Genomic DNA, 22,135 nt, shown 5'->3' with positions numbered 1-22,135 from the left:
TAGAAAAAGAAGCCACAGCATCTTCTAGCACCTCCTGACTGCTTGGTGTTGTAGTCCTGCGTTTTGAATATATCCTTATTAAGTATTCGCTACTATGTTCCCATTTGATTATTTACATTTTGTATTTATTTAGTATTTTGATTCCTTAGTTATTGGTTTTGTTTATTGGTTGTCAAGTTTGAGTTCTTCACTTGTGATGTTGTAAGTAGTTACTTCTGTGATTATAAACTCCTTCCTGATGTGAGTCTTTTGGTATCTTATAGTTTTCTGCCTCCCTCGTGTTTCTTTAATCTCGTCGAGTCTTTGCCTCTGCACTAGGCATTACCTGTTTAGGTTACTTCTAGTGCTGTCAGCGTTAATCTCGTTACAATGACATTAACGCTATAACCGCATTAACGTGGCACGGCACTAACGCATTAACGAGCTAACCACGCTAACGCGTTGATGCGCACGGGGCGATACGCGTTAACTCGCTAACGGAGATTCGCCGCGTTAATGCGGTTAGGCATTAATGTAATTTTAACGAGATTAGTTACTTCCTGTCTTATTTTGACAGTCGTTTGTGTCTTGCACCTTTTTTTCTTAGTTTTACTTCCATGTCTTGTTACCTGAATTAGTTTCAGCTGATTCCCAGGTGTCTCTCTTTCTCTGGTGACCTGTCCTATTTCAAACCTCAGTGTTTGTTGGAGTGTCTGTTTTCTATACCTGTGTTCCTGTCTGTGCTTGCCTCTAGCCTGTTTATACTTGTCATTCTTATGCTTTGCTCACCTTCTGATTCCTGTGTTTTTGCCCTGAAGGAGGATACTTTGGATTTTTAACATTTGCCTTCAGCCTTAGTGTCTCTTGTTTGTCTCAGAGCCCCATGTTTGGGTCCTCTTTCTGCACCAGTCCTGAAAACTGGCACGTCAGTGAAGTTACTGCTGCTGTGCAGTGTGTGTGTGGATGTGCACATCACTCAGTTTTTAGTTTGTTTTTGTTCTGCATGTAGTATAAGTTCAAAACTAAAGAAGCAAATCGCCCAAGTTTAACTTCCCACACATATGCATGTTGTATTAGGCGTTCAGCACCCATTCCTCTCATTCTTCTGACATGTGGCTTCAAGTTCTGCTTTGTCACATTAAAATAGTGATACAGAGACAACTGTAGTTTTATACATCACAGCTATGGACAGAGCAGAGTCTGTCTCACCATGTCGGACAGTGCCTGCAGGACAGAAGCAGCCCTCCACACAGGAAAGAGCATCGCAGCTGGAATGTGGACTTTGCTGAATGGTTGGACATGAACATGAGCAAGCTGGACCACAGGGATCATAAACCAGCCCGTTGTCACACTGCAGAGCTACAGGAAGATGAAGTTAAAGTTAGAGAAAGTGTGCCCTGGACATTAGCTTAGGTATGGGTGTGTGTGAAGGATGGTCCCCAACGTACGACAGAGCTCCTGGGACCGCCAGTGGATGTAGACCCCTCGCCGGTTACACTCTTCGGCATAGGTAGCGATGGCTGTACAGAGACACTCACAGTCTCCACCTGAGTCACAGCTAAAACACGTGACAAACAACAAAGCTACCTTTAAACTGTTACTCCAAATACAAAGTTTTAGAATGACTTGGTTACATTTTTCCTTACTAACTGCTGTATAAGCAGCATGCTTCGCTGGTGGCAGTCCTGTAATCATTTTTGTAACAGCATACAGTTTTTTTAACTAAAACCCAGCAGCTGAAGATTGCATTTTTCTTGGCCAAGTAAAATTTTCTTTCACCAAATGATAACTGATATCATAAAGAGTCATTGTTCTTACCTCAGTTTAATCAGATTTCAGTTCATGCTCATAAAAACAGTGATCGTTTGCTAACGTTTACATTTTATACAAAACTGCAAAAGGGTACGGGACCGTTTTACTCAATCAAATCTCTAAAGTGAAACTAGTTACTTCAGACAGCAGATACAGCTGATGATAAAGTGCAATATATCCCATTTTATCTGTAATTCCTTAATTTTCTTTGTAGGGCAGATTACCGCACTAACTTTGCAGCATTATAAATACGCTGGATACAACTGTATTTTCCGCACTATAAGGCGCACTTAAAATCCTTTAATTTTCTCAAAAATCGACAGTGCGCCTTATGCATGAATTCTGGTTGTGCTTACTGACCTCGAAACGATTTTATGTGGTACACGGTGCTCAAAAATCTGTCAAAAAATGTTTTAGTCCAGCTTTGCTAAGCTAGGAAGCTGCACCGCTTGATGGATTGTTGGAGCATTACGGCTGCCGTAGTCAGGAGCCTCGCGGAGTAATCTGGGTCCTAAACTCCGTCCGCTTCAGGTCCCAAAGTCAAACAAACACTGCAGCATCACTGAGAGTTAAAGATTGTCTAAATTCTTTCATCTTTAATAAAATGCTGCTTGTTGCTGCTTTACCAGGTGTAACAATTAGGTTTAACATCCAGGCATCCATGAAAACAGAATTTGTGAAATTTAACGGAGTAAGAAGTTAGCAGGGAGTTAGCTCGCTAGTTTCCACCTAAACACGATATAGCATGTTCTGACTGAGAGATTTCTGAAACAAATTCAAACGTACAGCTCTGCTATCACTTCCAACATAAATGAAGACAGAAAACTAAACAGCAGTGACGTTTGTAGGGTTACTGAAGTTGAGCTAGCTGGTATATAATGATGTGCTACGTGATCGCTAGCGACACAGCTATGTTAGCATAACATAAACACAATGAAGCTGGAGGATGAACGCTAACTTTTTTCCACTCGATAAAAGTTAACGTGAGGGTTCCTGATAGTTAGGGACAAATGCAATCGCATGGCAGGATGCTGTAAACGGACCAAACTTCAGTCAGGAGAACAACTGAGATAATCCATCCACAATACCAGGTTAGTCATTAATATACTGCAACAACAAGGGAATAGAGCAGCTGCCAGAGAATTCAACATTAATGAATCAATGGTACGGAATCAGTGGAGGAAGCAAGAAGAATGAGTTGAGTAAAGTTTGACGTATTTGACTGTTTTGTTTAACTTAATGCACCGTATAATCCGGTGCGCCTTATGGTCCGAAAAATACGGTATATATTTTTTTATGTTTAATATGTCTTGCATAGATTAGCGCTGCCACTCACCCACAAGCATCAAAGACACACCAGTCATAATACTGCTGAAAGGGCACCTCAGCGTGGCACCTTGAGAAGAGTCCCTGAGTCAACACAGCACATTTTTTCCTGGCCCATGTCACTCTGTGGGGGTTCAGCTGAAGAAGACAGTGTCAGAACTTAGTGTAACGCAGACTAAAACTAAAAATCCCTCTGTGTGTGTGTGAATGTGTGAATCTGAACTTACAGCGCATGGGTCCCGGAGGTCCTGGTCTGCCACGTCAGGGCAGGATGGGCTGACCTTCCAAGAGTTTCCAAACAGCTCGGCTGTCGATTCCACAATTCCCTGCCGTGTTGTGAAGTCGTTCTCTGTGTCCCCATCAAAGTTACCACACAGGCCCCCGACCCGACCACGAAGATGGGCCGCCAAACGCACGTACACACGCATACCTGGAAGAAGAAATGCAAGTTGCAAGCAGCAATTATGGGACAGTTTTTAAGCAAGGCAAGACACTAACAGGCACTATGGCAACTACATATAATAATGTTGTTGTAAGGACTGATAATTGTGACTCGCTGTGATCGCTCTAATGGCCAGTAGGGATGAACTGAAATCCCTATTTTAAAGGAGCAAATGCATGTCACTTTAAGTATTTCAATGTTTTTCTGTGTATTTTCTGCAAAGGATCTTTTATATTTAGTTTATATGTGTGTGTCTTACCTCCATCCCACAGCAAAGTGACTCCAAGGCGTGAAGAGAGGGACACAAACAGGCCAACTTTTTCCAGAGTCAGGCCACTGCCACTGTAAGACTTTGGTAGGCTAACTGGCATCCCATTTACTGTCACAGCATTACCTAATGTCACAGACAGTTTAGCAATTAGACCCTCACTTTCATCACATAGTACAATCACTTTGCCAAAATAGAAATAGGACACATTTGTGAGTCATGTCTGATAAAAACAGCACCTAAGAACACACAAGTGATTCAAAACTTCAGTAAAAGTTAAGTTAAACTCAAGATATCAGATCACAGGCGAACTTGTTTGATGGGACTTTCGGGGTTTTGCCTTTGAGGACAAGTGGCTTACACGTGCAATGATTGACATGTTTGAGTATGAATCAGAAGATCTCTAGTTTGAGTGTAGTAGTTGGGTATGTGTTGTAAAAATCTGACAAATCAACTATGTGGTGACCTCTTGTGAATAAGGGGGCTTTTTCTAAAGCAGTATTCTGCTTAGGGCTGTGCGATATGACCAAAATCTCATATCCCGATATAAGACATCTATCGTCCCGATAACGATATAAATCACAAAAATTTAACATTTTCTGTAAATTCTGTGAATTTCAGGCAGCTCGACTTGAAGTGTTTCCAGCTGGGCGTCGTGTAACTGGAGTCGAGTGTTTTAACGCTGAATGAAGCTATACATTTTTAGACATAAGTTGTAACGGCCGCCGTTTTCTTTGTGAGTATTTATTACACAGCGTGCTGCGGGGAAAAGCCTGTTCTAACGTTTGAGTCTAAGGTTTATTTTTTAGCACCTGACGTCTCGTTTTTGCTTCTCATCCGTAAATACTCTGCATACTCTTTCACGTGATTCAGTTTATTTTGAAAAGCCTCAACAGGATCTTGAGCTTTATTGTGAAAGGTTTATGTGGAAAATAAACAAGCAGACACGCGATGGTTTTACCGTCTTTGTTGCTAACGACAACGCATAAAAACAGGCGCTTGTTCGTCCGTAGTGTCGTTATATTAAATATAAGAGAAAGAGAGAACTTTAACAAATGAATATAGCCACTACAACAATGAACGATGAAAAAATATTGCCGTAAACAGTTTATTTTGCGACACCACGAAACAAACGATAGCGTAAAATAAAACGATAGATGTTTTTATATCGTCATCCGATATATATCGCTATATCGAACAGCTCTAATTCTGCTCTCACATGGGTTCCAAGGGGCCATGTTTGCTGGATATAAACTCTCATTTAGCAGCACCATTGAGCCCTCTACCTCTTAGAAGATGTATGACCGTGTTTCCCAGACTGAGGGTGACTGATTTTGTGCAGGTGACTCCCGTGCTTCCGCACGGCACGTTCTCCGCCGTGACGCTGAATAAGCCGCTGGTCTCCCTGGCTAACACGTACTGGCAGTCACCCAGGAAAGAGTAGCAACGACCGTCGAACGTCACATAGTGTGGGTCCCCCGTTGCCACACATACACCAGCACAGGCAGAGCGGCCACAGTGCCAGCGACGCTCATTACACACACTGCAGGGAAAAAATGATATCGTTGTAAAAGAATACGTTTATAATTATTATATCTTAAAGAATTTTGATGCACTCAGCTCACACATTACCATGTGTTGCAGTCCTTAGTGATGGTGTCATTGCTGTAATAAAGTCGACCATTGTGGTGACATGGACATTCATCTGGCAGAACACAGCGGTCGCCCTGAAGGAAAAGAAAAGAAGATGTAAAGTACGAAAATGTGGGTCATGATCAAAGACTACAACTCTACAGAGGACATACATTAATAGGCTGGGCCTCGGGAGGATATGATTGGAACAGAAATGAATGTGAGGGGAAACCACATCATAAACCTACAGCAGCATCTGCACAAACCTGCACAAAAAGGTTTTCACTCACTAGTAAGACAGTTCCCTGTGGACACACACAGCCAGATAGGGGCTCTCTGCAGCTTGACTGCATGACGCTTGACCCCTGCTGTTGGCCAGGAGGGTCCAGGCTCGAGCAGGTGAGGAGGCAGGAGCGTGGGGAGTAGACCAGAGTACCAGGGCACTGGTTCACCTCCTCACAGAGCTCTTGAGTGCAGTTAAACAATCCCTGCTCACACACACTATGGAGGGAAGAGACGAGGGAGCTGAGTTAGCATGAACATCTACTGAATGGTATTACCAAGACATTATAGGTCTGTTAGAGATTATTACTGAAACGTTGTTATTAACAAGTCTGGTTTAGCAGGTGAAAGTGAATACACTATAAAGCATACTTTATAGTGATGACACTAAAGTAAACTATCATCCATAATTTTTTATTCTCCTTTAACAGCAGCTGAGGTGTGACGAGAATCACTTAATGATTCACTTGAATCAACAGCCAGTGTTTTTCATTTAACGTGCCCTGATATACTGTATGTCATTTAAGATATCTGTTTAATGATTAACCAGAATTTCCCTGTTTCCTCATAGCAATTACTCAGGTCAGCTCAAAGGAAACAAGTCACGTACAAAACGGACTCTGTACAGACCAACATGTCCCAATATATTAGAAATCAGAGAGAAACTAATCTGAGCCATCGGTAAGTTACTTAAACCCACAGAGTAATGCACACTGCCGTTACATGGTGAAGAAATGCAATGAAATCAACCTATCCTGTATCAGCAAGCAGGAACATAGAGTGATTTCATCAGAGCTCTTGCACCACCAAGTATGCATCACGCTCTTATGTGCATCTATAGTTTGCAGTTGCAGTCATTTAAATATACAACATACAAGTTGGGCTAATGCTAACTTGTGCAGATGTTCACAAGGGTACAGCTAAATTCAAATTACCCCAATTATTACGGCCAGGTTCACAACGTCAGGAGTTTCCAAAGAGACCGACCTGTTCCTTACTGATGAACAGGCACAAATCTGTAACAATGCGTCCTCGCCTACCGCACTCATAAAACAGGACTTTGTTCATGAAACCAGGTCAGTATGATACTGTAGCTCTGCAGACGATGATGAAACATGCTTACTTCAACTGATTCTTTATGACCGGTGGCGAATGATAAAAGCTGCACTCAGATAGCCATAAAAGAGAAAGGGCTGCTTTTACAATGTACTGTTAAAAAAACAAAAATCAGAAAAGCAATCATCTATATGAGGTCAAAGACAAATGACACCTAAGTAACTTCATTCATTTCTGCTTTCTTCAGAAGTTTAGTATACCAGATTAACCAGAGGACATCAGGGGATACTGATGTGGTCAGTTCAGTAGCAGAGGGGCTGTTGATCAGTTTTGGGGTTATAATGAAATTAACAACAGCTGCATTAGAGAAGCAACAATGAGATTCCCCAAACAGGAGGCTTTTATGGTGGAGGACAGGTAGTCCAACTCAACCAGGGTGGTACATCAATACGTGCCATTGCTGTGTGTCCCAGCACACTCTCAAGAGCTTGGAGGAGATTCAACACAAATTGCTTTTCAACAAAAATTCTCCCTTAGATAACAAAACTGTGTTGTGACTCTTCCCCCTCATTCAAGGTCACCCGCGTTGATCGAAGATAGTTGACTTTTGTTTAACTGGGTGAATGGAAACTTTCTCTCGGTTGAACATGGAACACACAGTCACACGCACACATACGCATGTGCACTGACACAGACCTACAGGTCCTTAACCCATCAGCAGGACCAGTATGTGCTCCTCTGTGTAAAGAGGAACATGATGAGCACTGCCAGAGCTACAAAATGACCTCCAGCAGGTCACCGGTGTGTATGACTCATTTTGTAGTGGGCTCTACACTCACTGCCCCACTCCATGGGGTCCAGTTTGATATTTGGCATTGTCAGTTACCAACTACCAGAAATGACAGGGCTACCACTGGTGCTCTGTGCTTTTCAGAGGAGCTTCACCCTGAGCACATGTGACAGATGTGAAAGAGCCTGGAGAATCTGTGGAGAGCTGCCTGTAACATGAACAGCATGAACAGATTGGTGGTGGGTCAGTGATGGTTTGGGGAACACATGCAGACCTCTACAGGCTAGGCAACGGCACCCTGACTGTATCAGGATGAGCTTCTTGGACCCACTGTCAGACCCTGCGCTGGTGCAGGCAGTCCTGGGTGTCTCCTGGTGCACGGCAATGCCCAACCTCATATGGTGAGAGTATGCAGGCAGTTCCTGGAGGATAAAGGAATTGACACCACTGACTGGCCCTGACGATCACCTGACCTAAATGCAACAGAACATCTGTGGGACATTGTGTTTGACCTCAGTGTACCTCAGAATGTCCAGCAGCTCAGTGATGCCCTGCTCCTGATCAGGGAGGAGATCCCCAGGACACCATCCACCACAATGGGGGCAATACAAACTACTGAGTACCACCGCATCGTTTATTCACTTTGAATTTTGGGGTGTCTTTGAATTTAGCCATCTGCAGGTTGGTAGTCTTCGTTTCCATTAAATGATGTTTTGTCCTCTGGTTCCTGACCAGTCCATACCAGTATTGATATCCAGTATGATTTTTTCCCCACTGAAATCTGATGCATTTCCAAAGTGTTTATTTTTTGTGTACATCTGCATCTGTACCGTGGATTTAATATTTCATAAAAGATTTAAAAATTCTCAATTTTAAACATATTTCATGATCAAAGTGTGTAGCGGCAGAAAGGTGACACAAACTCCTTGACTACATACCAGGTGTTGCAGTTATTTTGAACCACGGCCCCAGGTGAATACATCACTTCTCCTTGCATGCATGGGCACAAAGAGATGGGAACACACTGACCCTGCTGGTCCTGCACAAGCCCTGGTGGGCACTGGCAGCCTGGAACACACAATCTTTGACTGCGACTGTCATCACAGCTCCAGCCGTGTCTCAAATCTGAGCATGAGTTCCCACAAGTGCGACCGCACTCCTGGTACACCTGACCCCCTGAACACTGCATTGCTGGGGAGAAAGGAAGAGATAGCGTAGCATAGCATTGGTTTTAGCACACTGTATCAGAAAAAACATTCTTTTGGTCTCTAAATAGCAATAACTTTTCCCTTAAGCCTCAAAACAACACAAACAACGGTCCTCCAGCTTACTGCAGAAGGTGTGGTTGCGCCACTGGACCATAATGCCTTCCTGAGCACAGTGTCGGGCATAGGCAGCGAGGACGGTGCAGTGACAGGCTCCCTGCGGCACACAGCTGCAAACCTCTGACAGACAGAGACGGAAATATGGCTCCCTCTCCACCACATCGTGACACAACTGTAGAATCAGAGATGGAGGTGGAGGTGTGAATAAAAACGAAGGCGACAAACTCATGAGAGATGACCAGAAGTACCCATCGCACCGACCTGAAAGATGGTGCTGTGGATGACAGCGCACACGGTCTCTGCATACTGTCGTCTCTGGGTGTACGTGGAGCAGGCCTCTGGTGTAGCTCCTCCAGGCAGGGCGCAGAGCTCTGTTGTGAATTTCGCCGCAAAGGATGTCACGCTGTTCTCCACGTCTCCTTCTGGGGTGGTAAAGTCATCACGCTGGTTCCAGGTCAGTGTTCCACACAGGCCGCGCACCTTGTCATATATACCCATATCCAACATAGAAGGATTGATCCCATGTTATGGAATTGCTTGAACATTGTGTTTTATGGTAATTTTAGAGTTTAGTGCCTACCACCTGGCCCTAGGGCTCTGCTTTTTGAGCTTCCACATAATAGAACGTGTCTTATTTCTTTGCAGATCACAGGTTGGCTCTGTGACAACCTTACAGTTGGGGCATTTCGATATAACACCCACTTAAATGATGTTATAACTTGAGGGTGACATCTGGCTCTGTACAGCTAATTTGCTAATCTGCAGAAGCTAACTTGAGTCACTAAACTGGACCTCTGAATCATGTTACAATTGGACAGTATAATGAAAGCACTAGGAGTAGTTTGAAGATCACCTTGTTTCCAAAGCCAGGCTGCAAGGTGATGAAGGCCAGTGGTCCATCTAGGTACCACAGAATCTGGGCTCCAAACGTCCAGATGAGCAGAAATGAGGAGGAAGCCCTAAGCACAGCTAGATCCCCTGTTACCAAGGGCACCGCTTCCCTCTGGCCATTCAGTGTCACTGTACCTGAAGGTAACAATATCAGCTGTAACCAATCAGAATGCAATCAGCACATTCGATCTAAAAGTCCAAGATGCTCTACAGTGTCTACTATAAAAACCTGTTTGTGCTTTGATTGCACAAAAATGCTGCACTATGACGCAAGCTGCAGCCTGCAAGGATGTAAAAAGAAGTCCTTGCAAAAGTACCAAAAACTGCAGTTCCTCAAATAGCCACAATCTCGCACCTTTGCCCCAGGTGAATACGTTTGCAACAACTACATAAAACTATGTTATTATTTTTTGTAAATAACTGACTTATTGATAATGGCACCGGTTCTGACATAAACGGTAGTAACCAGACCGAAAAGCAGCGCACATTTCGGTGCTTTTTTTTTTCCTGAGATGTCATACACTTTGGATTCTAGCCAATCATTTTACCTTTCCAAGGATAGTAGGCGGGCCCAGGTATGTACGTTCTTTTAGAGCAGAGCTACAGATTAAAAATGCCCAAGGCAAAGCGGTCAAAAGTCTGGCTGTACTTCACAGCAAAAGATGCAAACTCAGCAGCCTGCAACAAGTGCTTTAAGGTGATACTGTGCAAAGGAGGTAACACCTCGAATCTGATGAAACACCTGGCGACGCATAGCTTTTTTTTAAAAGCCGAGAAATGCGCCGTATTTGATAGCTTGCTGCGAGACCTCACACCGAGCACATCTACTGCGGGTGTGGTGCCTGTTATCGGACCTGGAGTTAGCAACATCCCCCAAGAACCCGAAGAGTAGAGTCCTGGCCCCTAGCCCTGCCAGTGTAGCAGAAATGATGACGGATGATGATGGCAGCAGCAGCCGTTCTTCTCTGCGTGAGTAGCTTAATGTTGTTCGTGTGTAATTTACGTTGAGTAGGCTAACCACGTTATTACATTAATGCACGTAAGGTGAACTAGCAAACACCGTCGTAGTTATATGTGGCTGTCTTCTTGTTTGATGGCAGATACTCCCTTCACCCTGGCCAAAAAGGCTAAAATGACCAAAGAAAAAGTGGAAAACAACTAAACATGAGAGGTTTTTGGACAAAGTTTGTGTTTTTTCCATTGTTTAAGCACTGCTTCCAGCCAAGAGTGACACCATATATGCCCCATAGCTGCAGAGAAGACTAACATTGTTATCTTTTTACAAAAAACAGCTAAACATGAGAGGTTTTTTGACAAAGTTTGTGTTTTCCATTCTTTAAGCACCGGTTTGAGCACCGTTTAAGCACCGGTACCGTTTCAAAAGTACCGTTTTGGCACCGGTATCGGATAAAACCTAAACGATACCCATCCCTAGACATCGATGCTAGGATATATAGTTAAAGTTGTCAAACTGGACACAAGCTTGTTTGTGATTTTGGTGCTTATTAAAAATTTAATTCAATTCAGTTAAATTCATTTTTTTATATAGAACCAAATCACAACAACAGCTGCCTCAAGGTGCTTTTACCCTACAGTAGAAAATAACAGTAAAATTAAATATAATAAATTATTTTAATTCCATTAAAAATAATAATTTGTAGTGTATTTTAAACAGCTGCCTGACAAATGACATGTGCTACTGTGTCTTGTTAGTAAAATTCTAGTTTTCTATTTGTATTTTAATGAGGACCAAATTGCAGTTGCCAGCCGGGCTTGCTAAAGGCTGAAATCATTTCACCATCTTAGCCCAACGTGGTTGCTTTTGGGTCTAAGAAACGAACAACCTAGTTGCTAAAATTGAGGACCTGCTTGATCACAGGGAGCTCAAATGCAAAGGTTTAACCTGTTGATGGTCACATCCATGTTTTTGTATACAGTCGATGGTCTAAAGCAGCATGAATTGCTGGGTAAAGCTGTGTTGTGAGCCTAAAGAGAACAGTAAGAGAAGCAAACTACTAGAAACATCTAGATTTGATTTCCTGTGATCTATCAAGCAAACCTTCATACTATACCGGTGTCTGTGATGGTGACTGTGGTCCGGAGAGCTGTCACTGACATCTCCTTTAGACACCCCCCTCCTCCTTCCCCTCCCCCTGCCGTACATTCTCCACAGCGCACACTCACAACTACCTTCCTGTCAACAAAGTCCTGAAAACACACAGAGAATAAGAACAAAGTAACAATGCACAGATCTGCCTCATAGTGTAAGCAAATGTGTTTGATTGCATTTCTCTACACATGGCTCACCTCCACAGCAATGAAGGAGCAGTCGCTTCCTTGCAGTGAGTACCTCTTTTTGTCAAAAGTGGTCACCTGTAAACCGCCCATCAGGGCGCACTCGGCTGCACACTTCTCCCCAGTACACTCCCACTGACCCGAGCTACACACACTGTCAAGGTAAAGGCAAAAAAAGTTGAACGCAAATGGGCAAAATGGGTAAACGATGAAGAGTTGACAGGAAAAGACTCCCTCCTCACCAGGTGTTGCATCTCTGTTGTATTTTGTCCCCTGACTGGTATGTGCGTCTGCGATGAAAGCAAGGACAATCATCTCTTTTCAGACACCTTCCCTGGTGAAAATAGAGGCCTGGAGGGCACTCGCATCCTCCAACACACTCGTCCCTGCACTGGCCCATGGCTGCAGCATGCCCGGGGGGCTGTGGAGAAGTACAACTGGGAGGACAGGAGGATATGCAGTCTGAAAACACCTGACCTCTGGGACAGACACGGCCTGAAAGGATAGATAAAAGAGAGAAAGCAGCATTAAAGAAGAGAGGTTCCCTAACCGTAACCTAGCCAGAGATATTCAACTCAATTCAATTTTATTTATGCAGCAGTGACAGTGGGAAGGAAAAACTCCCTTTTAACAGGAAGAAACCTGCACCAGACCCAGGCTCAGGGAGGGGCGGGGCCATCTGCTGCGACCGGTTGTTGTGAGAGAAGATATGGTTGCTTACAGTTTATAATGTGCTGTGAGTCAGCACTGCTTTGAAACTCAGAGAGAGTCCTACGTATAGATACTGTTACTGAGTTCAAAATAAAGTTAGAACCTACAGACCGTAAATCCAGGTTTCTGTGTCAAAGCAATGCATCCATAGCATTTTATGGATGCTTCTCGCTAACCAAGCAGATAGCGTTAGCTGAATAGTCAGTAAGCCTGGACACAAATTATATACCATGACACTACATTACCATGCTGCCCTCTAACTGCAATATAGAGACAAGAGGCTCCTTACAACCAAGAATGCTGAAACAGAGGCTTCAAAATGTGAGTCAAACCAATGAGTGACATCATGTTGGCTACATCTATGATGTTAGCAAACTTTAGCTAAATGCTGTGTAAGCAATTTTATTGACTTGATCCACTGACTGAACACCCAGTTGTCGTATTTATCAGATGTAATGCAAGATCACTCTGAGAGCAGAAGGCAGGGGAGGATAGAGGAGACGTGAGACATTTCCTTACCACACAGGGTGGGTGTCCTCCACATTAAGATGATGTGTTGTTGGGCACACTCTCGGGCGTAGCTAGCCAGGGTGTCACACACTGCCCCTTCCCTCTCTTTGGCTGGCAGGCTGCAAAACAGGTAAAGACAGGTGTCTATGTAGGCTGCTGGGTCCAGCTGAAAGACACAGAAACACAAAGTGATCTTACAGGAAACCACGTGTGTTTGATATGGTTGTGCTATTATTGTGGCATTATGCTGTTTACTTATTGTAAACTGTGCTATCAATCTATTTGAATTTAATGTTTGAAGTCATAAAAGTCAGGATTGTTAACATCTTGTTAAATGTGATTGTCAGTATCTTTTAAAGATATTATAATTATAATAAATGCACTTTTGGCTTTAAGTAAAGACCGGGGGAAATATACAATTCATGTCTTATTTACCACAAGTTAATCACACTGTATGTATAACAAGTCATTGGTCTTTAATACAGTTCCAAGGTGTCTGTGAGTACAGCCCTTCCCTTTCTTGGAACTGTAACAGTGAACTTGGTCAGTTATTTACCTCGAGTAGCTTTTTACAGCCTGGTGTTCGGAGAAATGTACATTTACACAACATTTACAATTGTGGTCAAAAGTTGACATAAACTCATCAAGGAGGTGAATGTCATGACAACTCTGAGTTTTTAATGGTTACTTTAAACTGTTCTGATGCATCTTTAATGACTTTATGAGACAAATATCGGAAGCATAAGTTTAAATTCATTTAGATTTTCTCTAACACACACATGAGCTATTGTACTTCGACAGGCTCAAATATACACCCCTGCTAATAGTTGATTAAATGCTCCTCAGCACTTTGCACCTTAACCAGCCATCAACAAGCCTCTGTCATATTTAGCTGGATAATGGACCATTCTTCTTGGCAGAACTAGTAAAATTCATTTAAATTGGTTGGTTTCCAGGCACATACCGTAGTTTCCGCACTATAAGGTGCACTTAAAATCCTTTAATTTTCTCAAAAATCGACAGTGCGCCTTATAATCCGGCTCACCTTTTGTATGAATTCTGGTTGTGCTCACTGACCTCAAATCAATTTTATGTGCTACACGGCGCTCAAAAATCTGTCAAAAAATGTTTCAGCATGACTTTGGTAAGCTATGAAGCCGCACCGCTTGATGGATCATCGGAGCATCACAGCTACTGTGGTCAGGAGCCTCACGGAGTAATCTGGGTCCTAAACTCCGTCTCAATGTCAAACGATCACTGCGGCATCACTGAGAGTTATAAACTGTCTAAATTCTTTCATCTTTAATAAAAATGATCAGTGTTGCTGCTTTACCAGGTGTAACAATTGTCCTGGGACGAACAGGACAATTAGGACCATTGTCCTGTTCGTCCCAGTTGCGTCCATATTTCAACCATCTGATGATTTGAGGTGATGCTGTGAGATGGTCCACCTTCGTAATTGTTCCATCCACTTTGTGACAGCCAAACAGCCGCAGAGCATGGTGCTACCTCCACCATGCCTGGCAGTTAATACAGTGTTCTTAGATTTGAAAGCTTCACTTTTATTCCTCCGAGCGTACCTCTCGTAACAGACACAAAAGGATCTATCTTTGTCTCGTCTGACCATAAAGGTCTTCTCCAGAAGCCAACCGGCTGTGCAAATAGAAAGCTGCATCGTTTTAGTCAAGCTTGAAGGTTTTGAATCTAGAGTTGAGACTTGCCATCCTCTCAGTCTGTGACAGTAACATATGTGTTTCCAGTTCATGGCAGGCTTGGTCCTCACTGGCTCCTGTGACATTCTTGACCATCCTAACCAAATATCTATCCAAAGAGAAACTACCAGTTGTAGTTAAACATGATCAATAATGAGAAGTTAATAAGCTCTGATCTTGTCAAGTTCAAAACCTTCAGCACGCTTATTAAAAGACTTCAGTCAATTCAGACTTGCATGTATAATTTTCACCCTTGATTTTCAGAAAATACAAAATAAATTTAAACTGTTGCATCCAATATTTGCTTCATAAGGTCATTAAAGATGTGGGATGTGCAGTCATCTCACCCTGGAAAAAGTCCACATCAAAAAAAACATTAAAAGCCCCAAATTCATGCCATGATGGTTTTATGCAAACCTCTGACCTCTAACAACAACTGAAGATCACACTGCAGCACCTAGAAGCTAAAAATCCTGTGAAAAGAAAAGGATATGCTATGTGACTGAAAAGCATCAGAGGTCTCTGACCTGAGGATGGCAATGAGTGAAGGGGTTTTCCAAGAGGCGGCGGCACACTGACTCTGCCTCCTGACGCAGCGCAGTGTCTCCTGTCACGTCACAGCTGCGACCGAGCTCAGCTGCATCACTGCAGCCCTGAGGGAAGCATGGGTCTCAATAATCAGGGTTGCATTTCAGAAAAGACTGCCAATATGGACTGTCTCATAAAGCAAAGTAATAATGACAAAAAAAAATGTTGCAGTTAAAGTAAAATGAATTCACTGCAGTACTTCGCTGTGTTGGTCCGGAACTTTCCATGAGTTGCCAAAGCTGGCAGCATACTGGGACACGGATCCACCCATTGTGGTGAAATCATCTACCGTGGACAAACACATAAAGGTTAATAATGTAAAGCAACTGCGTGTGACGGTTAAAATTTGAAAGCACACATAGCAAACAAAGTTACATCGAGAAAGAACGACTTAGATATGTAGAAAAAAAGGAAACCCTTCTTTGATTGTGTCTGTACTGTACTTCTCTCACCGTCCGCGTTGTTGTTGTAGATTCCACATAATCCCCTGGTGGCTGCCATGTGCTCAGCGGTCACTGTCAGGTATACTGTGTTCACCAAATCAAACTTTACTCTGACCCCCAGGCCACTCTCCACAAACACAAAGTCTCCCAGCCAATGCACACTTACTCCTGCAAGCAATTAATACAAAGTAACAATTTTAGATACAAGCTAGTGCACAAATGTGGGGCTTTTAATGTCATTTTGTCTAAGGATGGAAATGAAAGGACATTTCTGCAGCACTGAAAGTGGCCAAAGCTGAGTAGCCTATGTTGTTCTCAAATAGGAGAAGCCTGGAACGAGCAGTCGGTCACAGCAATTAGAGACGAATGGCTTTGGTCTAAAAGGTAACTACAGTGGGGAAATAATTATTTGCTAAATTAATAAGTTTGCTCTCTTAAAAAGACTCTCTCATTTTTATAATACTTTGATTTTAATGAAAAGAAATAGAATAGACAGAAAAAACCTCATAAAACATGTTATTGCATCAAATAAGTTTTTGATCCCCAAGCAAAACATAACTTAGTACTTGGTGGAGTAACCCTGCTACATTTCTTGTAGTTGGTCACCTCACACCTCAGGGGGGGGATTTTTGCCCCTCCTCTTTACAGCAACTCTCTAAATCCTTTAGATTTCTTGGCTGTTGCTTAGTAACTCAAAGCTTTGTAGGACTGAAGTCTGGAGACTGGCGGGACCCCTCCATGACCTTAATCGGCTGCTTCTTTAGCCATTCGTTTGTTGTTCCTTGGTGGTATGTTTTGTGTCATTGTCGTGCTGGAAGATCTCAGAGAAGGAGGTTTCATTCACGATTTTATGGAAGATTCTCCTGTCAGTGAACCCCTCAGTGTGCTGAAGTCTTCCTGTACCCTTAGCAGAAAAACATCCCCAAAGTGTAATGTTGCCACCTCCTTGCTTCACTGTGGGGATGGTGTTCTTTGGGTCATTATATGCATTTCTTTTACTCCAAACATGACAAGCTCAGTTTTGGTTTTATGTGACTACAGCACTTACTCCCAAGTCTTCTCTGAGTTTTTACATCTTCACTGTCAAACTTAAGATGGGCTTCTACATGTGCCGTCCTGAGCAGGGGGGACCTTGCAGGTGCTGCAAGACTTCAGTCCGTTCCAGCCTAGTGTCCCAACTGCCTTCAGATCATTAACAAGCTTCTTCCGTGCATCACTTTTCTCATCATCATCCTCACCCAATGAGGCGAGATCTTGCATGACACTCCAAACTTTCAATTAATGATCATTTTATATTTCTTAGAATTCCACATAATTGTACCAACAGTTGTCATCAAGCTTCTCGGTGATGGTCTTGTAGCTCAGTCCAGTCTTGTATAGATCTATAGTCCATAGATCTCTATAGTCCCTGCTTTGACAGCTCTTTGTTCTGGCCCATGGTGGTGGAGAGGTTAGAGCAGGCCTCGAGTGCCAGTGTCCTGCAGTTTTTAGATCTCACCTTGGGTCTCCACACCTGAATCAAATGATTAGTTCATTACCAGGCCTCTGGAGAACTGCAAGACATGTTGAGGAGGTCATTTAGCCATTTAAATCAGCTGTGTTGGATCAAGGACACATCTAAAACCTGCAGGACACCGGCCCTCGAGGCCTGGAGTTGCCTACCCCTGGGTTCAAGTGTCATTAATGAGCTGAGATCAGGAGTATCTGTTATTTATTGAGAGCCAGTCTGTGGATCAAACACTCTCAATGAGTAGAGCTATGCCTACACTTTGAGAGTTTGCCAAAAGGTACCCTAACAACATTTAGACAAAGAGAAGCAATGGTATTCTGTCTGATTAAGTATAGGTTGAACTATTTGACCTTGTGTGTGTAGAAAACCAAGGATTAAGCAGAACCTCACTAATACAATTCCCACAGTCAAACACAATGGCTGCTGCATCATGCTGTTGTTTGTCTTTCTGCCACAGGCACGAGGAGACTTCTGGGGAGAAATCCTTATAGAGAAAACTAGAAAGCTACCCTGTGTGTAACCCAGCTATGGTTTTGGGCCAAACCAGAGCCCAACTCAACCCAACAGATTCTCTGAAACAGCCCCGAAAACGGCTGTGCACCAATGTTCTGCACTAAATCTAGTTGAGTTTGAACAATTTTACCAAGAAAAACTGTGGAAACCTCCGAACGCTTGTGGGACCATGCTCACAAATACTATCAAGTTGTAATTGCTGCTAATCGCGACCACTAAGTGAGGGGTGTGAATATTTTTAAAGGTGTAAAGGGCATTTTTGTCTTTTTTTTAGCCAAGTGTCATATTATCTTATGTTAATAATATCAGACAGGAAAGGAAAGAGCTCAGAGTCATATCTGAGAATATTTTTACCATTTTGAAAAAGTGGCTGTCCGTTTGGAACGTGCAGATTGTTCAGGGTTAAATTCCTGTGATGTACTGCAACCAAGTCAAGACCCAGCATCATCCTTAGTGCCTGAAAGCAAAGAGCCACAGATAGATATGAAGAACATGAATGCACAGAAGAGGTTGGAAAGGTTCACATTTAATCACTGTGTGGAACCCCCAAATTTCCTCTAATGGCTGCTCCCATGTTGGTGCCTTTCTGAGCATTGGATTGAATTGTGTGGCAGTGAAGTTGCTTCTGTTTGATCCAAACCATCTCAGAAGTTTGGGCTTGCTGAGTGTGGAACATAATACCTTACTGCAGTCTTCTCTCCCATCACAAACTGTACTGATGTAGACAGCCCAGGTGCCATCAGTAGATGAGGCCAGCAGGTAAGTACAGCTGCCCTGGAAGTGGAAGTGCTTCCTGTCAAAGGTACGGTAGTGGACTCCACCCCAGGACATGCAGGTGGCTGAGCTCTGAGGAACCCTGGCACTACCCGGCAGACCAAAGCGCATCAGAGGAGAGGTTTGGGAATCTGAAGAGAAGAAAAAGAATATCTGGAATCACCGGCAGCTGCAACATTACTGACAAAATGTAAGGTAGAAGGATTTTGAGGAATAAATAAATAAAATGCACTGAACTTAGATCAGATACATGTATGTGCATGGTTTCTAACCTGGAAGCAAAGTGTAAGTGCAAGACAAACAGGTCTGGTCTGAAGCATTCCTCCAGCTCAGTCCCCACAGAGTGCTGCAACACTGCTCCATGGGCATAAGTGAGGAATTATGAACTCCAGGGAATTCCACACAGTTCCACGTAGAGTAGCACTGACCTCGCACACCCACAGCTAGGAGTCAGGATGGGTTTGACAATTATAGAACAAGGACATAGAAAGAAAATGTAAGTGCAGTGGAAAATCATGGTGTAGTCACTTGTTTAGTGAATTTCAAATTCAAATTTATATGAAGCAGTGATTTTGTAATCCTTTAAGAATGATATGTACCAGTTTTAACCTGAGGAAACATGACAGCACTATTTTTTAAGACAAAGAAACTAACTTGCAACTGAAAATGTCAAAATAAGTTTTATAAAATGTACAAAATTCAATGAAAATAGCTTTTTGGTTTCTCGTCCTCACCCTCAGAGCAGCGTGGGCCACCCCAGCCCTCACAACATGCTCTCACTGTCTTGTTCAGCATCTGGCTCTGGATCTCTGGCGGTCTGAGGTGAACAGAAACATCAGGAAACTGGTCATTTGTGCATTCTTTTAGCTGTCACACTAGCTGCTGTCATCTAAGGTGATTTCTGTCGCATTTGCTTGTGATCTATGTTTGACTAAATTAAATGGATTTAATTTACTTGTATTTTAAAAGCACAACCAAAGGCATCAACCTTCGCTTCACATGAGGATACCTAAACGGTGCCCATAAAATCCCTGATCTGAACAAACTGACAGTTACCAAACGAATCACTTACTTGTACATGAAACAGGATGCCTCGGAGCCCTGCTGTTTGTAGTACAGAGCTATACCATCATCGCCCCCGTGTTTGACTCGCATCCTGTCCACATCCAGCCTCCATCCTTGGGTGTTGTACTGATACACCTCTGAACACCTCACCTCTAGCTGCAGGCGTGGGGACAGGACTTGTTCCACCCTTTCTTGTGTCCTGTGTTCACACCAGTGTCTGGGACATGATATATTTAACTTAACTCTTCACATGCACCAGGTCATTGTAACAGTGTATCAATGTAACAGTAACAGATGGAGAAACATATACATACAGAAGCATAACACTTTCATAAATGACACAAGGAGAAGTACTGCTGTATAACTGATGAGTTAGGTATCTTACTAATGCTTAATACTGTAACATTATTATAAAATAGTACTGAATTTTCTGTTTTGAGAATATTAGAAATTACTCTTTGAACTCACTAAATGTAAAGAGTAAAAAAAAAGTTACGCCAACATGAAATCTTCAGACTTAATTTTGAATGTAACATCTTATAGTTTGTGAAATTATTCAGCTTAGTATGTCGCTTAATAAAACATTACGATCTACATGCACATATTTCAGCACATCAACGCCTATTTTAAAATGTATACTGCTATGAAAAAGGCGTCTGTGCCCTCCAAACTCTTTACTGTACTGAAAAGTTCAACAAACTCATCGAATGAAAAACTTTTAGTAAGAAGCTGAAAGTTTTGAGCACATCGGAGATGATTTAACTTCTCTGCCTTTTTTAATTTCTCTTTGTACAATAAACTTTTAAATTATACAGTGAAATAATAAGTCTGTACTGGAAGATTATTCGGTAAAAGCCAGAGAAATATAAATAATAATAATTTTTGTACATCAAAAATATTTATTCTGTGGGAAATTAAAACATAAAACTACAATATGAAAACCATATTTTTGAGTTAGTCAACTAAGTAAATGTATATTAATGATAATAACAGTAGTAGTAATAGAAGTATTCATATTTTCATTATTGTTACTTATTTTTAACATCATCAGTGTTTTGAATTACATTGTAACAGATGTTCATACAGATGAATCCTGCTCATAATTCGTCTCTACACTGCAAAATATGCTTAACGCTGGGTTGACCATACTCACCCCATCCCCATTACTGTCTGCAGACCAAGTAGACTCAGCAGTAGTTTCTCCATAATTCGCTCCTTTGTGTTTGTTTTAAATTCCTGTAAAAAGATGGGTCTTTTTCACATTGGTATAGTTTAATTCCAGATGTGAAATTTTGATTTTAAATCTGCACAAAAAACTTTATTGGAAGCTCAAACAAAGGCAAATATTGACCCTCATGGAGGTTGTTGACCAATCAGAAGATTCACTATAAAACAGGTCTATTATCCTGTCATCCAACAGTTTACATACAGTGCGCTTACCTCCACAATCCTTTTTTAATTGGACTCCTTGTTCTTTGATTTTCTTTCTCTCTTTCTGTGCCGCTTATTTTCTTTTTTGCTCTTTCCAAAACATACAGTCCTCACAGGAGTGATACTTTGCTTATGGAGGTAGTAACGCCTCAGATGTAGTGTTTTAAATGTGGGGGGTGACTAAATGGATGTACAGTAGCATTTGCGCCTGCTGCCATTGGATATAAAGGACAAGGTCACAGCTGGGATGAGAGGCATTGGTCACCGGACCCGTGAAGGAAACATCCTCTCACCTCGCCCAGTCAACCATCGAGGACACTGGAGGTGATCTGATTGCAGGGGTGGTGAAGCTTCGGACATAGAATAAAGAGATGTTTGTCAGAGCCTAATCTTGTAAAGAGAGGCGTTTCTGGAAGGATGATTGGGGGAATTTATTCAATGAAGCATGTCAACAGACATGGGAACCGAACGTTTTTAGAATTACTGCAATCCCGGGCTAACCTTTTGACCCTAAGCCAAGAGGCTCAAACACAGCTGTCACCACAGCTGGGTTCCGAGGAAAGTGAAGATAAGCTACTGGCATACATAAAACAGTGTGTCCAATGGACATCTTTACACTGGAAATACAGTGTGCTTTGATGGGAAAAAGTGGGCTCATACATGTTATCATCATCATCATCTCCGGGAAAAGCTGAGAGAGACCCGGGGGGGGGGGGGTCAAATAGTTCAACCTATACTTAAACTATTTTATTCCACCGTACTGAAACCATCTGGGATAGA

At 42.5% G+C, this 22,135-nt stretch overlaps 1 protein-coding gene across 1 annotated transcript in view; it reads right to left on the bottom strand.

Annotated features, from left to right (window-relative positions):
- Nucleotides 1–21,130, bottom strand: part of sspo (SCO-spondin) — a 92,208-nt gene extending 71,078 nt beyond the window's left edge. The window contains 25 exon segments of the mRNA XM_063483254.1: nt 1,189–1,338; nt 1,428–1,537; nt 3,128–3,255; nt 3,345–3,547; nt 3,819–3,953; nt 5,114–5,370; nt 5,460–5,554; nt 5,750–5,960; nt 8,526–8,778; nt 8,919–9,084; nt 9,174–9,392; nt 9,766–9,938; nt 11,876–12,011; nt 12,111–12,252; nt 12,341–12,593; nt 13,329–13,485; nt 15,559–15,684; nt 15,819–15,904; nt 16,072–16,230; nt 18,440–18,542; nt 18,767–18,990; nt 19,132–19,302; nt 19,594–19,676; nt 19,932–20,141; nt 21,078–21,130. Of these exon segments, the coding sequence (XP_063339324.1) occupies nt 1,189–1,338; nt 1,428–1,537; nt 3,128–3,255; nt 3,345–3,547; nt 3,819–3,953; nt 5,114–5,370; nt 5,460–5,554; nt 5,750–5,960; nt 8,526–8,778; nt 8,919–9,084; nt 9,174–9,392; nt 9,766–9,938; nt 11,876–12,011; nt 12,111–12,252; nt 12,341–12,593; nt 13,329–13,485; nt 15,559–15,684; nt 15,819–15,904; nt 16,072–16,230; nt 18,440–18,542; nt 18,767–18,990; nt 19,132–19,302; nt 19,594–19,676; nt 19,932–20,141; nt 21,078–21,130 (4,003 nt within the window).
- Between the last annotated feature and the right edge of the window lie 1,005 nt (nt 21,131–22,135).

Source organism: Pelmatolapia mariae, linkage group LG9, assembly GCF_036321145.2.
Source record: "Pelmatolapia mariae isolate MD_Pm_ZW linkage group LG9, Pm_UMD_F_2, whole genome shotgun sequence".
Lineage (NCBI taxonomy): Eukaryota > Metazoa > Chordata > Actinopteri > Cichliformes > Cichlidae > Pelmatolapia > Pelmatolapia mariae.
This window is presented reverse-complemented; position numbering and strand designations above follow the sequence as displayed.